At 40.3% G+C, this 13,279-nt stretch overlaps 1 protein-coding gene across 1 annotated transcript in view; it reads left to right on the top strand.

Moving 5' to 3' along the window:
* Positions 1-13,279, top strand: part of xpnpep2 (X-prolyl aminopeptidase (aminopeptidase P) 2, membrane-bound) — a 109,060-nt gene that overhangs the window by 82,706 nt on the left and 13,075 nt on the right. The window contains exons 16-18 of the mRNA XM_063060746.1: positions 4,645-4,714; positions 7,805-7,909; positions 10,421-10,483. Coding sequence (XP_062916816.1) covers positions 4,645-4,714; positions 7,805-7,909; positions 10,421-10,483 — 238 coding nt within the window. The remainder of the gene's footprint in view (positions 1-4,644; positions 4,715-7,804; positions 7,910-10,420; positions 10,484-13,279) is intronic.

The following is a 13,279-nucleotide window of genomic DNA, read 5'->3' as shown; positions in this document are numbered from 1 at the left end:
AGGGGATGATGGTATTAAATGCTGAGCTGTAAGCAGTGTCTTCCACAGTGAACACTGACACAAGATTATCCACCATTTCTTTGCCCCCATTACTACCTCTCTAAAGTCATTTTCCAGTTATCCGATATCCACTCTCACCTCTCTTTTACTCTCTATATATCTGAAAAAAAATTGTATCCGTTTTTAAATTATTGGCTAGCTTACCTTCATATTTTATACTTTCTGTCCTTATGGCTTTTTTAGTTGCCTTCTGTTGATTTTTAAAACTTTCCAATCTAACTTCCCAATAAGTTTTGTTATATTATATGCCCTCTCTTTTGCTTTTATGCCGTCTTTGACTTCCCTTGTCAACCATGGTTGTGTTATCCTTCCTTAAGAATATTTCTTCTTCTTCAGTATCCTGCACCTTATGGGGCAGGAACTAGAATACATCTTCATCTTTGGGATGTATTTACCCTGTGCCTCCCAAATTGCCCCCAGAGACTCCAGCCTTTACTGCTCTGCCATCACTCCTGCTAGTGTCTCCTTCCAAACAAATTTAGCCAGCTCGTCTCTCATGCCTATTTAATTCCCCTCACTGTAATACTGATACATCTGATTTTATTTTCTTCTTCTCAAGACACGGGGGGCATTCTATCAAATTATGATCATTGCTTCCTAAGGGGTCCTTTACCTTAAGCTCACTAATCAAATTTAATTCATTACATAACACCCAATCCAGAATTGCCTCTCCCCGGTGGGCTCAACCACAGACTGCTCTAAAATGTCATCTCATAGGCATTCTACAAATTCTGTCTCTTGAGAACCAACTTGAATTTCTCAATCTACCTGCACATTGAAATCCCCCATGACTTGTAACATTGACCTTTTTACTTGCCTTTTGTAGCTCCCATTGTAAATTGTATCCCACATCCTGGCCAGTGTTCGGAGACATGTATATAATTCCCATCAGGGTTTTTTCTAACACATGCAGTTTCTTAACACAAGGATTCTACGTCTTCCGATTCTATGCCATCTCTTTTGAAGGATTTGTTTTCATTTTTTACTAACAAAGCCTCACCACCCGCTCTGCCTACTTGTCTGTCCTTTTGATACAATATGTATCCTTGGATTTTAAGCTCCCAACTATGATCTTAATTCAACCACAACTCAGTGACGCCCACAATGTCATACCTTCCAATCTCTAACTGTGCTACCAAGATCATCTATCTTATTCTGTATACCCTGTGTATTCAAATATAAGACCATACAACCATAAAACATAGCAACAAAATTAGGCCATTTGACCCATTGAGTCTGCTCTGCCTATCAATCATGACTGATCCTTTTTTCCCCTCCTCAACCCCGTTCCCCAGCCTTCTCCTTTAACCTTTGATGCCGTGTCCAATCAAGAACCTATCAATCTCTGCCTTAAATACACTCAATGACCAGGCCTCCACAGCTGCCTGTGGTTACAGATTCCACAAATTAACCACCCTCTGGCTAAAGAAATTTCTCCACAGTTCTGTTTTCAATGGATGTCCCTCTATACTGAGGCTGTGCCCTCTTGTCCTAGGCTCCTCCACCATGGGAAACATCCTTTCCATATCTACTCTATCTAGGTCTTTCAACGTTTGAAAGGTTTCATTAAGATTTCCCCCTCATCCTTCTAAATTCCGGTGGGTACTGAACCAGAGCTATCAAACATTCCTCGTATGAAAACCCTTTCATTCCTGAAAGCATCCTTGTGAACCTCATCTGAACACTCTCCAATGTCTGCACATCTTTTCTTAGATGAGGAGCCCAAAACTATTCAAAATACTTAAGGTGAGGCCTCACCAGTGCCTTATAGAGCCTCAGCATCACATCCTTGCTCTTGTATTCAAAACCTCTTGAAATGAATGCTACCATTGCATTTGCCTTCCTCACCACTGACTCAACCTGCAAGTTAACCTCTAGGGTGTTCTGCACAAAGATTCCCATGTCCCTTTCAATCTCAGATTTTTTGATTTTCTTCCTGTTTAGAAAGTAGTCTGTACATTTATTTCTATTACCAAAGTGCATGACCATGCATTTTCCAACATTGTATTTCATTTACCACTTCCTTGCCCATTCTTCTAATCTGTCCAAGTCCTTCCGCAGCCTACCTGATTCCTCAACACTACCTGCCCCTCCAGTAATCTTCATATCATCTGCAAACTTGGCAACAAAGCCATCTAATCTATCATCTAAATCATTGATATACAGTGTATACCTCTCATTCTCCGTCTCTCCAAGGAAAAAAGGTCGAGTTCATTCAACCTATTCTCATAAGGCATGCTCCCCAAACTAGGCAACATCCTTGTAAGTTTCCTCTGCACCCTTTCTATGTTTTCCACATCCATCCTTTAGTGAGGCGACCAGAACTGAGCACAGTACTCCAAGTAGGGTCTGACCAGGGTCCTATATAGCTGCAATGTTACCCCTCGGCTCTTAAACTCAATTCCACAATTGATGAAGGCCAATGAACCATATGCCTTCTTAACCACAGAGTCAACCTGCGTAGCAGCTTTGAGTGTCCTATGGACTCGGACCCCAAGATCCCTCTGATCCTCCACACTGCCAAGTGTCTTACCATTAATGCTATATTCTGCCATCATATTGGACCTACTAAAATGAACCACCTCACACTTATCTGGGTTGAACTCCGTCTGCCGCATCTCAGCCCAGTTTTGCATCCTATCAATGTCCCATTGTATCCTCTGGCAGCCCCCCACACTATCCACAACACCCCCAACCTTTGTGTAATCAGCAAATTTACTAACCCATCCCTCCATTTCCTCATTCAGGCCATTTTTAAAAATCACAAAGAGTAGAGGTCCCAGAACAGAGGCACACCACTGGTCACTAGCCTCCATGCAGAATATGACCTGTCTACAACCACTCTTTCCCTTCTGTGGGCAAGCATGTTCTCAATCCACAAAGCAATATGCCCTTGGATCCCATGCCTCCTTACTTACTGAATAAGCCTTGCATGTGGTACCTTATCAAATGCCTTGCTGAAATCCATGTACACTACATCTACTGCTCTATCTTCATCAATGTGTCTAGTCACATCCTCAAAAAATTCATTCAGGCTCGTAAGGTACAACCTGCCTTTGAGAAAGCCATGCCGACTATTCCTAATCAAATTATGCCTCTCCAGTGTTCATAAATTCTGCCTCTCAGGATCTTCTCCATCAACTTACCAACCACTGAAGTAAGACTCAGTGGTCTATAATTTCCTGGGCTAGCCCTACTCCCTTTCTTGAATAAGGGAACAACATCTGCAACCCTCCAATCCTCCGGAACTTCTCCCGTTCTCATTGATGATGCAAAGATCATCGCCAGAGGCTCAGCAATCTCCTCCCTCACTTCCCGCAGTAGCCTGGGGTGCATCCCGTCTGGTCCCAGTGACTTATCCAACTTGATGCTTTCCAAAAGCTCCAGCACATCCTCTTCCTTAAAATCTACATGCTCAAGCTTTTCAGTCTGCTGCAAGTCATCCCTACAATTGCCAAGATCCTTTTCTGTAGTGAATACTGAAGCAAAGTATTCATTCAGTACCTCTACTATCTCCTCCAGTTCCATACACACTTTTCCACTGTCACACTTGATTGGTCCTATTCTCTCACGTCTTATCCTCTTGACTCTTCTCATACTTGCAGAATGCCTTGGGGTTTTCCTTAATCCTATCCGCCAAGGCCTTCTCATAGCCCCTTCTGGCTCTCTTAATTTCATTCTTAAACTCCTTCCTGCTAGCCTTATAATCTTCTGGATCTCTATCATTACCTAACTTTTTGAACCTTTCACCTTAAGCTCCCTAACCACCTTCAGTTCATTACATAACACCTAATCCAGTACAGCTGATCCCCTAGTTGGCTCAATGACAAGCTGCACTAAAAAGCCATCTTGTAGGCATTCAATGAACTCACTCTCTTGAGATCCATTACCAATCTAATTTTCCCAATCAACCTGTATGTTGAAATCTTCCATGACTATCATAACATTGCCCTTTTAACACACCTTTTCTATTTCCCATTGTAATTTGTGATCCACATCCCGGCTACTGTTGGGAGGCCTGTATATAACTGCCATCCTTTTACCCTTGTAGTTTCTTAATTCACCCCACAAGGATTCAACATCTTCTTATTGTATGTCACATCTTTCTACTGATTTAGTACCATTCTTTACCTGCAGAGCCATGGCATCCCCTTTGCTTACTTTCCTGTCCCTCCAATACAATGTGTAATCCTGATCACCTTCAGTACTGTAATTATCACCGTTTTCAATCTTAAAGACCTGTGTAACTCTTGGTCTTTGGTCTTCTATTCAAAGGAATCATTTTGTTGTTATCTTCTCCTATATAATTTTTACTATCACTTGCTAAAACTTTAATTAAACTATGATCATGTTTAAAGATCTTTATTAAAAAAAATACATTTTTATTCAAAGATTCCCATTAGAGGTGCCTTATATTTTTTTTCCTGAATTGGGTTCCGAAATGTTGCCAGAACATTTAGAACCGGTGAATTTAATTAAAATGAAGAATTCTTCAAGGAAACAAATATTAAGAGTTCACTTTGATTTATGGATTTTGAACAGTATTGTTCTTTAATGAATTGTACACTTTTAAATATTTATCAGGAAGCTTACACTCGGGTATTGATGGGACAGATTGACCTGGCTCGATCTATCTTCCCTGCAAGAACAACTGGTAAGGCAGCAATGGAGTGAACAAGCCCGGCTTATAATTGCATTCTTCCAATAGGAAGGCTCGTCTGCTGAAGATCAAAAAAAAAATCTGTGTGCACTGCCACACATATGGTATAGGAAGTACAGTGGATTCTGGTTAATTGGGGCACAATGTAACCAGAACATTTTAGATCAATTATATGGCTGTCCCAATTAGCCGAAATAGTTAAGGAGGTACAAAAAAGGACAGACAAAGTAACAAACTATGTATTTAAATGAAGTACGAAACAAATTAAAACACTACCAATAGCACCACAGTATGAAAAAGCTGTGTAATAGTTCTTAATAGTTATTGATGGAGAAATTCATCCAATGTATGCAACGAACAGAATCAGCCAGACACCTAGTGCAGATAATGGACTACCTTCATACAATTCTACCGATGTCTGCGTCCTCCAAATCTTAATGTTCATTGAAACGTTCAAGATAATTGTTGATACCTTCAAATGCTTCATGATTGTTGAAATAGAGAATCACTTCATTTTCACTCCCGGCCATTTCTGGCAACTCCACTCCTGAAAGCTTGAAACCACAGTGAGCAAAGCATTTCAGAACTGCCTTACAGCTTATTTTCCCCCAACTATCAGTGTCAAAAATCACTGCTTTTTGAACACAAACACACGCAAATGATGCTACTTAAAAACTATTTGCTTTAAGCACACTGTGGTGTCTAATGGCAACACAAGTGTGCGTGACTGACACTAGTTGAAACTTGTTCGGCAATAGTCTCCTGCCCCAATTAAGCGGCATTCTATTCCAAATAAACGAAGGGAATCCTGGCAATTTTCTTGAGTAGGTCAAAGAGTTGTCCCAATAAGTGGCTGCCCTGATTAACCAATGACCCAATCAACCAGAATCCACTGTACTCACTAGGTCATCAGAATCAGATATAATTTGTTTGCTTGGGTTGATTTCAAACAATGAGCAGTCTACAGGATGTTACCATTCCCTGTCCCACTATTTTACTGTGGAAATCACTTTATCAGGAGATGTTTCTGAAGTTTTGGTCTGAGATCTTTTTAAGTAGAATGTGTGTGTGGCCTATTTAATAATATGTTGTTTAAATTGACAACATCTGCTGCATAACTAGTTTATGATAAAAATAAAAACAACAGGAATTCTGCAGATGCTGGAAATTCAAGCAACATACATCAAAGTTGCTGGTGAACGCAGCAGGCCAGGCAGCATCTATAGGAAGAGGCGCAGTCGACGTTTCAGGCCGAGACCCTTCGTCAGGACTAACTGAAGGAAGAGATGATAAAAATATACTTTTTTGCTATGTCCAGCTATAAGTGCCACCTGAACTACAAGCTATCAGTCCATTTAACAGGAAAATGTGGTCACATTATTTACCTACAAAAGTGTTAATGTATGTTGGTACAGGCTATCGTAGACATTTGTAAGTTCTCTCAGCCCCATCAAAAAGCATGTTTTTAGCATTTTATGCGAGCTGTTTGGGGGCTTTTTCAGTTGAGGTATATCGTGCATCTGTCATTCTGTCATTCTTATTTCACTGTGGTTTTTCACACCACCCACACATATAATATTGTGTTTAAAATCATCCCCAATTTGATTTTATAAACAGGCCACTCAGTTAGGAAAAATCTTGCTTCACTTTTCTGATTTGATCAGTAGATCACTTTGAGTAAGCTGTTGTGATTTATCATATTGCAGTGAGGTTATGTTAGAACTAAATACAACATTAGTCAGGCCATAGAGTAACTTGACTATATATAAGCAGAGTAAATGAAAAATAACATTGCACTGGAGAGAATTCTGGATAGAGAAGGTTTATGAGCAAGTTTTCTGAACTGGTAAACTATCTGTGAGGAAAGATTACATAAGCTAACTTTGTTTTCTTTGGAACAAACAAGGCAATAACTACATTATGACACACACAAGAAGTTTTGCAGATGCTGGAAATAACAAAATGTTGGAGGAACTCAGCAGGTCGGGCAGTATCAGTGGAAATGAGTAGACTGTCAACAATCTGGCTGTGACCCTTCTTCAGGACTGGAAAGGAAGGGGGAAATAAGAATAAAAAGGTGGGGGGGGAGGGAATAAGGCTAGCTGGAAAGTGATAGGTGAAGCTAGATGGCTGGAAAAGATAAAGAGCTAGAGAAGGAGGAATCAGATACGAGAGGAGAGTGGACCATAGGAGAATGGGAAGGAAGAGTGGATAGGGTAAGTGACAGGCTGGTGAGAAGAAGTAAAATGTCAGAGAGGGGAATCGAGGAGGTGGAGGGGGGAGAGATTCATGCCACCAGGTTGCAGGTTACCTAGGCGGAGTATAAAGTGTTGCCCCTTATAAGGTCTTCACCCTTCCTTTCCAGTCCTGAAGAAGGGTCTTGGCCTGCAATGTCGACTGTGTATGCATTTCCACAGATCCTGCCTGGCCTGCTGAGTTCCTGCAGCATTTTGTGAGTGTAAGTGACATTATGAGCAGCTCAGAGAAATATGAAGTGCATTTTTTCAAAGTGTTATGAAGTCATGCAAGCCCTCAACAACAAGCAGTATAATTGCTGTTAACACTAATCCTAGATTAGCCCTATTTTATTCACCCTTCATACCTATTGACTTCTCCAGGTTCTACCTGTTACTTCCACAGTAGCCAACTAACCAACCAACTTACTTGTCTTTGGGATATGGAGGAAAGTTGAGCATCCTGAGAAAACCCACAAAGAGAGAATATGCAGACTCCACAGGGAAAGCACTAGAGTTCAGAATTGAACCTGGGTCATCTTAGCTCATAGTCAGCAGCTCTACCACCTACACCACCCTGTCAACCAAAGGGGTTGCTTCTTTTAACATGGGAGCTTATCGTCCTCCAGTATCTAAATATTATATCCCACCACAATAAGAAATACCAGTCTTATCACAGAAACCAGCCTGCCTGAGAACAAATGTAGAAAAAGGAATGCTTTATCTAATGTTTTAAGAGTTTCATGGAAGTTTTGTATTCATGGAGAATGAGCTGTGCTTGGCAGTAGGTGTTACTGACTAGATCTGTAAAATTCTGCCTCTGATACTTTAATAACGTGTTCCCTTTTAGGGGATTCACTTGACGTATGGGCTCGACATGCACTGTGGGAAGCAGGTCTGAACTACAAGCATGGAACTGGACACGGAATTGGCAGCTTCCTCGGTGTTCATGAATGTAAGCATGTTTGAGCTAATATCAATGCACTTCTACAACATAGAACACTACAGCACAGCACAGGCCCTTCAGTTCACAGTGCTGTGCCAGCCTTTTAATCTACTCATAGATCAATCTCATCTTTCTTTTCTACATAACCCTTCATCATTAATAGTCATAGTCATAGTCATAGCCATTGTCATACTTTATTGATCCCGAGGGAAACTGGTTTTCGGAAATGTGCCTATCTATGAGTTAATTAAATGCCCCTAATATATCTGCCTGAACCACCAACAGTGGCAGAGTGTTCCACGCATTCACCACTCTGTGGAAGAAAAATTATCTTTGATATCCCCTCCTATACTTTCCTGCTGTCACTGTAAAATTATGCCCCCTGGTGTTAGCCATTTCGGCCCTGGTATGAAGCCTCTGGCTAGCTACTCGATCTATGCCTTTTATCATCTTGTACATCTCTATCAAGTTGCCTCTCATCCTCCTTCACTGGCAAGAGAAAAGCCCTATCTTGCTCAAACTATCCTCATAAGACATGTTCTCAAATGCAGGAAGTATCCTGGTAGAGTATCCACTTCTGCTTTGTAAGCAAGAGACTGTTTCTTTGGGTAGGGCTAAGTTAGTGAATACTGCAATAGCAAACTGATGATTTCTCCTTCTGCATTTGAAAGTACTAAAAATACTATAGTTTCAATTCAGAGGTATTTTTATGAGAATTTTCAACATTATTTAGAAAATTGATGGGAAATTCTTCTCTGCGGGGAGTTCATAAAACCACACTAATAAATTAATATGTTAACAACTGGATGGAAATTCAATACTGGCTAAAAGGAAAATTCAGTTGTGAATTAAGTTATCAGGAAATGCCATTACATCTAACAATATTTGGATATGTTTTCTGCTAACTAACCTTTGACGAATTACCTACATCTAGAGGAGCAGATATTCCACATTTCTGATGAGAAAATTGTTTCTTTAAAACCAAAAAGGTGCTATATTCCTGACCCTACTGCTTCAGCAGAACTGCTTGCATCTTAAAATATCAGAGTGAATTTTCAGACAAATGCATTTAAACCTTATGTGCTGCCATTACACAGCATGACCTTAAATCTTTTATATACTATTGCCAAGTGATTTATTTTAGTGCTACATGATTCAAAATTGATTTTACTTGAAATAAATCACATTAGGAAAATTGTACCAGACACTTCCAGTGACAATGCACGTTAGCATCTGCCATCATTAGATCTGTGCATAATGAAATTGATAGTATTTTATCGCATGTTTCGGTCTCCTATGATGTAAGCTGGAGCTCCTACACTACTGCAACACTGCAACGCTGCAACTCCCATTGCAACTGAATCCTTGACTTTCTCATTGGGAGACCACACAAATAACATCTCCTCCTCACTGACAATCAACACAGGCACATCTCAAGGATGTGTACTTAGGCCATTGCTCTCATCTCTCTGCACTCATGGCTGTGTGGCTCAAACGCCATCTATAAATTTGCTGGTGGCATAACTGTTAGCAGAATCTCAGATTATGAAAAAGAGGCATACAGGAGTGAGGCAGATCAGCTGCTTTGCCTTGCACTCAACGTCAGTAAGACGCAGGAATTGATTGTCTTCAGGAAAGGGAAATCGAGAGAACACACACCAGTCCTCATTGAGGGATCAGTCATGGAAATGGTGAGCAGCTTCAAGTTCCTGGATGCTAATGTTTCTGAAGATCTATCCGGGGCCCAAGATATTGATGCAATTATGGAGAAGCCACAGTGGCTATTTTTCACCAGGAGTTTGAGGAGATTTGGTATGCCACCAAAGATTAGCAAGCTTCTGCACATACACTGTGGAGAACATTCTGACTGGTTGCATTACTGTCTGGTATGGAGTCACCAATGCACAGGATCAGAAAAAGTTGCAGAGGTTTTGTAAACTCAGCCAGCTCCATCATAAGTACTAGCCTACCAAACATAGGGGGCATCTTAATTGGTGATGCCTCAAGAAGGTGGCATCCGTCATGTGGGATCCTGACCATCTAGGAGAAGCCATCTTCTCATTATTACCATCAACGTGGAGGTACAGGAGCCTGAAGACACACACTCAATCTCTTAGGAATAGCTTCTTCCCCTTCGATAGATGTATGAATGAATCATGAACCCATGAACACTACCTCACATTTTGCTCTATTTTTGCACTTTTTTATATTTCTTGTTGTAATTTATAGTAATTTATAAGTATTGCACTGCACTTCTGCTACAAGATAACAAACTTCATGATATGTCAGTGATAATAAACCTGATTCTAATTCACTGTTAAAAATGCAACCACAATCCAGGCATGTATATATCTGATAAGGAGTTTACATCCTCATATGCGCAAGAATGAATCAGTGTTTTTTGTATGTGCATGAAATCATTAGGTACACTGAATCTTGCGCATTAAGCAACTGCTAGAACTATGATAAGGTAATTTTTAACATTAATCTTGAGTATGTTTATGTTCTCTATATACACAGGGCCAGTTGGCATCGGGAGTGGTCAAACATGGAAACTTGAGGAGGGAATGTTTACATCTATTGGTAGGCTTTGCTTCTTAGCAACAGAATACTTTCAGACAGATCTATAAAAGAAAACATAGAACCTATATATTTAATATTGGTTTGTGGAATTCTATTTGTAAACTATAGTGAACTGGGGGAAAATAAACAATGAGGTTTCAAGAGAGGAGACTAAATATTTAACATTTTGGTGTTAAGAAACATTTAAATTGAACCATAAAAGAGGGGATTTGGATTTTATAAGACTACACGACATAGGAGCTGAATTAGGCCATTTGGCCCATCGAGTCTGCTCCACCATTCCATTATAGCTGATTTATTATCCCTCTCAACTACATTCTCCTGGCTTTTCCCTATAAACTTTGACACCCTGACTAATCAAGCAACTACCAGACTTTGCTTTAAATATACCTAATGACTTGGCCTCCTCAGATGACTGTGGCAATGAATTCCACAGATTTACTAACAAAATTTCTCCACCTTTCTTTTCTAAATGGATGTTCCTCTGTGTGCTCTAGTCCTAGACTCACCCACTGAAGGAAGCATTCTCTCTATGTCCACTCTCTTCAAATATTTCAATATTCGATAGATGTCAATCTATCCCTCATTCTTCTAAACTACAGTGATTGCAGGCCCAGAGTCATCAAATGCTTCTCATACGTTACCCCTTTCATTCCCAGAATCATTCTCATGAACCTCCACCTCCAATGGCAGCACGCCCTTTCTTTGATAAGGAGACCAAACCTGTAAAACAAAGTAAAGAACCTTATCAGATCCTTCAGCTAAATCTGACAACCTAATTCAGAAAAGCAACAGACTACATATTTTCTCTCAGCTCTGTTGAGTGACTAATTTTGGCAGAATACCAGCAGGACTCCCTGCTGTTCACTGAATGGGCCTATTTTAATATCCTCCTGAATAAACACAGCTTTATTTTATATCTCATCTGAAATGTAACACCTTTGGCTATATAGTGGCATTAGCTTTACAGCAAGGTGAATGTTCCAGTTTAGAGTGCAACTAACAGTGCCAAGCTGAGATCAGTGTGAAGGGACAATTTATGCACCAGTATTTAAAGTAACTAGTGGTATTCTGGATAAGAAGTAAAAACCCAACGGAGAACTTAGATTAAGCAGGTCAAGAGGGCCACGGAATTAATGGAATCCAGCAAGGAGAAGGAGGAAGAAGGAAGCCTAGAGGTAAATATGTGAAACATCTGAGGGGTGAGGAATATGATCAAACATAAAACTTGCAAGTTCAATCTCCTTTATTGGGAACTGTGCCACTTTATTTTCTTCCATAAGAGAACAAAGCAAGAAATACTGATGTAACCTTATCTTTGTATGTGGATGCAGTTCAGTTCTTGGTCTGTCGTATGCTGGGAGCACAGTGAGAGGCATACCTAAAGCAGTGCAGTTTCACTCTACTGGGACATCAGAGCTCGCAAAATGTCAAACACTTTCATATCCAAAAATGCCTCTTAGCCCTTGTCAGGCTATGATCAGTTAACATTAAGAAATGGCAAGAATGTCTAGATCAACTTTCTCTGGTCAAAGGTCATTTTGATCAGTTCAACATTCACAATGGTAGATATTGCCACAACACTTCAATAGCTTGTGGCATTAAAATTTATTTCCTGAGCTGCTTACCATTTGTTGCAGTGTTTGAGATAAATTGCAATCTGAAAAAAATCAGAACTAGTATTTCCTTGATGGCGGAGGTATCGGAGATCACGCGATCTAAAGCTGAGCAAGATTCAGTTTAACTCTTTTCTATGGAAAACCAGCAGCAGTATCAAACTCTTTCGTAAGTAGCTCCAAGGCTTGTGTTTTTTTTTTATTTCAACAATCATATGGCAAGGTATTAGAGCACCTAGCACATCCGTATCAATAAAATATAGAGCTTAAATAAAAGTTAGTGTTTGCAGCAACTTTCACTGCACCCTTCTAGGTTTTTAATTAATCAGGGCAACAAAGGTTACAGGAGAAGGCAAGAGAGTGGGTTGAGAGTGATAGTAAATCAGCCATGGTTGAACAACAGAGCAGACTCGCTGGATTAAATGTCCTAATTCTGCACCTATGTCTTATGGTCTTGTGACTGGGATTCATTTCCAGGATTTTCCTGCTGCAGACAGATATGACCATATCAATAATATAAATGTCTAAACATTTTATAAAGTGAGGCAACACACATCAAAGTTGCTAGTGAATGCAGCAGGCCAGGCAGCATCTCTAGGAAGAGGTACAGTGGACGTTTCAGGCCAAGACCCTTCGTCAGGACTAACTGAAGGAAGAGTTAGTAAGAGATTTTAGTAAGAGTTAGTAAGAGTAAGAGATGAAAATCTCTTACTAACTCTTCCTTCAGTTAGTCCCATGTGGCAGATATGCAGCAACAGTTGATAATGATGCACTGGGCCTAAGAGTGTGGGAAGGAGCCCCCTCTGTTAAGTATTGAGTTACATTTTTTTGAATGCTTTTCTTAATATGGCTTGATGCTGGTGGTTTGGAAACAGATATTAATTTTGCAGCGTGGCTAGGCTCCTGATACTAGGGGTAAGCAAACTCCTGCAACACAAACATTTCTACCTTCACTGCATTCAACTAGCGGCCACCTGGCACCGTGACCCATAAAACAGACGGAGCATTCAGAGCTCAGTGTGTCAGGGGTGGATGATAGATCCTCTTCAATTCCCTTTGTTGTATTTGACCCACACCCCTCAGACTCCTCACTGCCATCCCAACACTCAGAACCACTACCATTCTCGTCTCAGGTACTCCACGTCTACCTCTGTTGCCTTAACATGTTCTAAAGCTTCTT

Source organism: Mobula hypostoma, chromosome 10 (genome assembly GCF_963921235.1).
Source record: "Mobula hypostoma chromosome 10, sMobHyp1.1, whole genome shotgun sequence".
In the NCBI taxonomy this organism is placed as follows: Eukaryota; Metazoa; Chordata; class Chondrichthyes; order Myliobatiformes; family Myliobatidae; genus Mobula; species Mobula hypostoma.
This window is presented reverse-complemented; position numbering and strand designations above follow the sequence as displayed.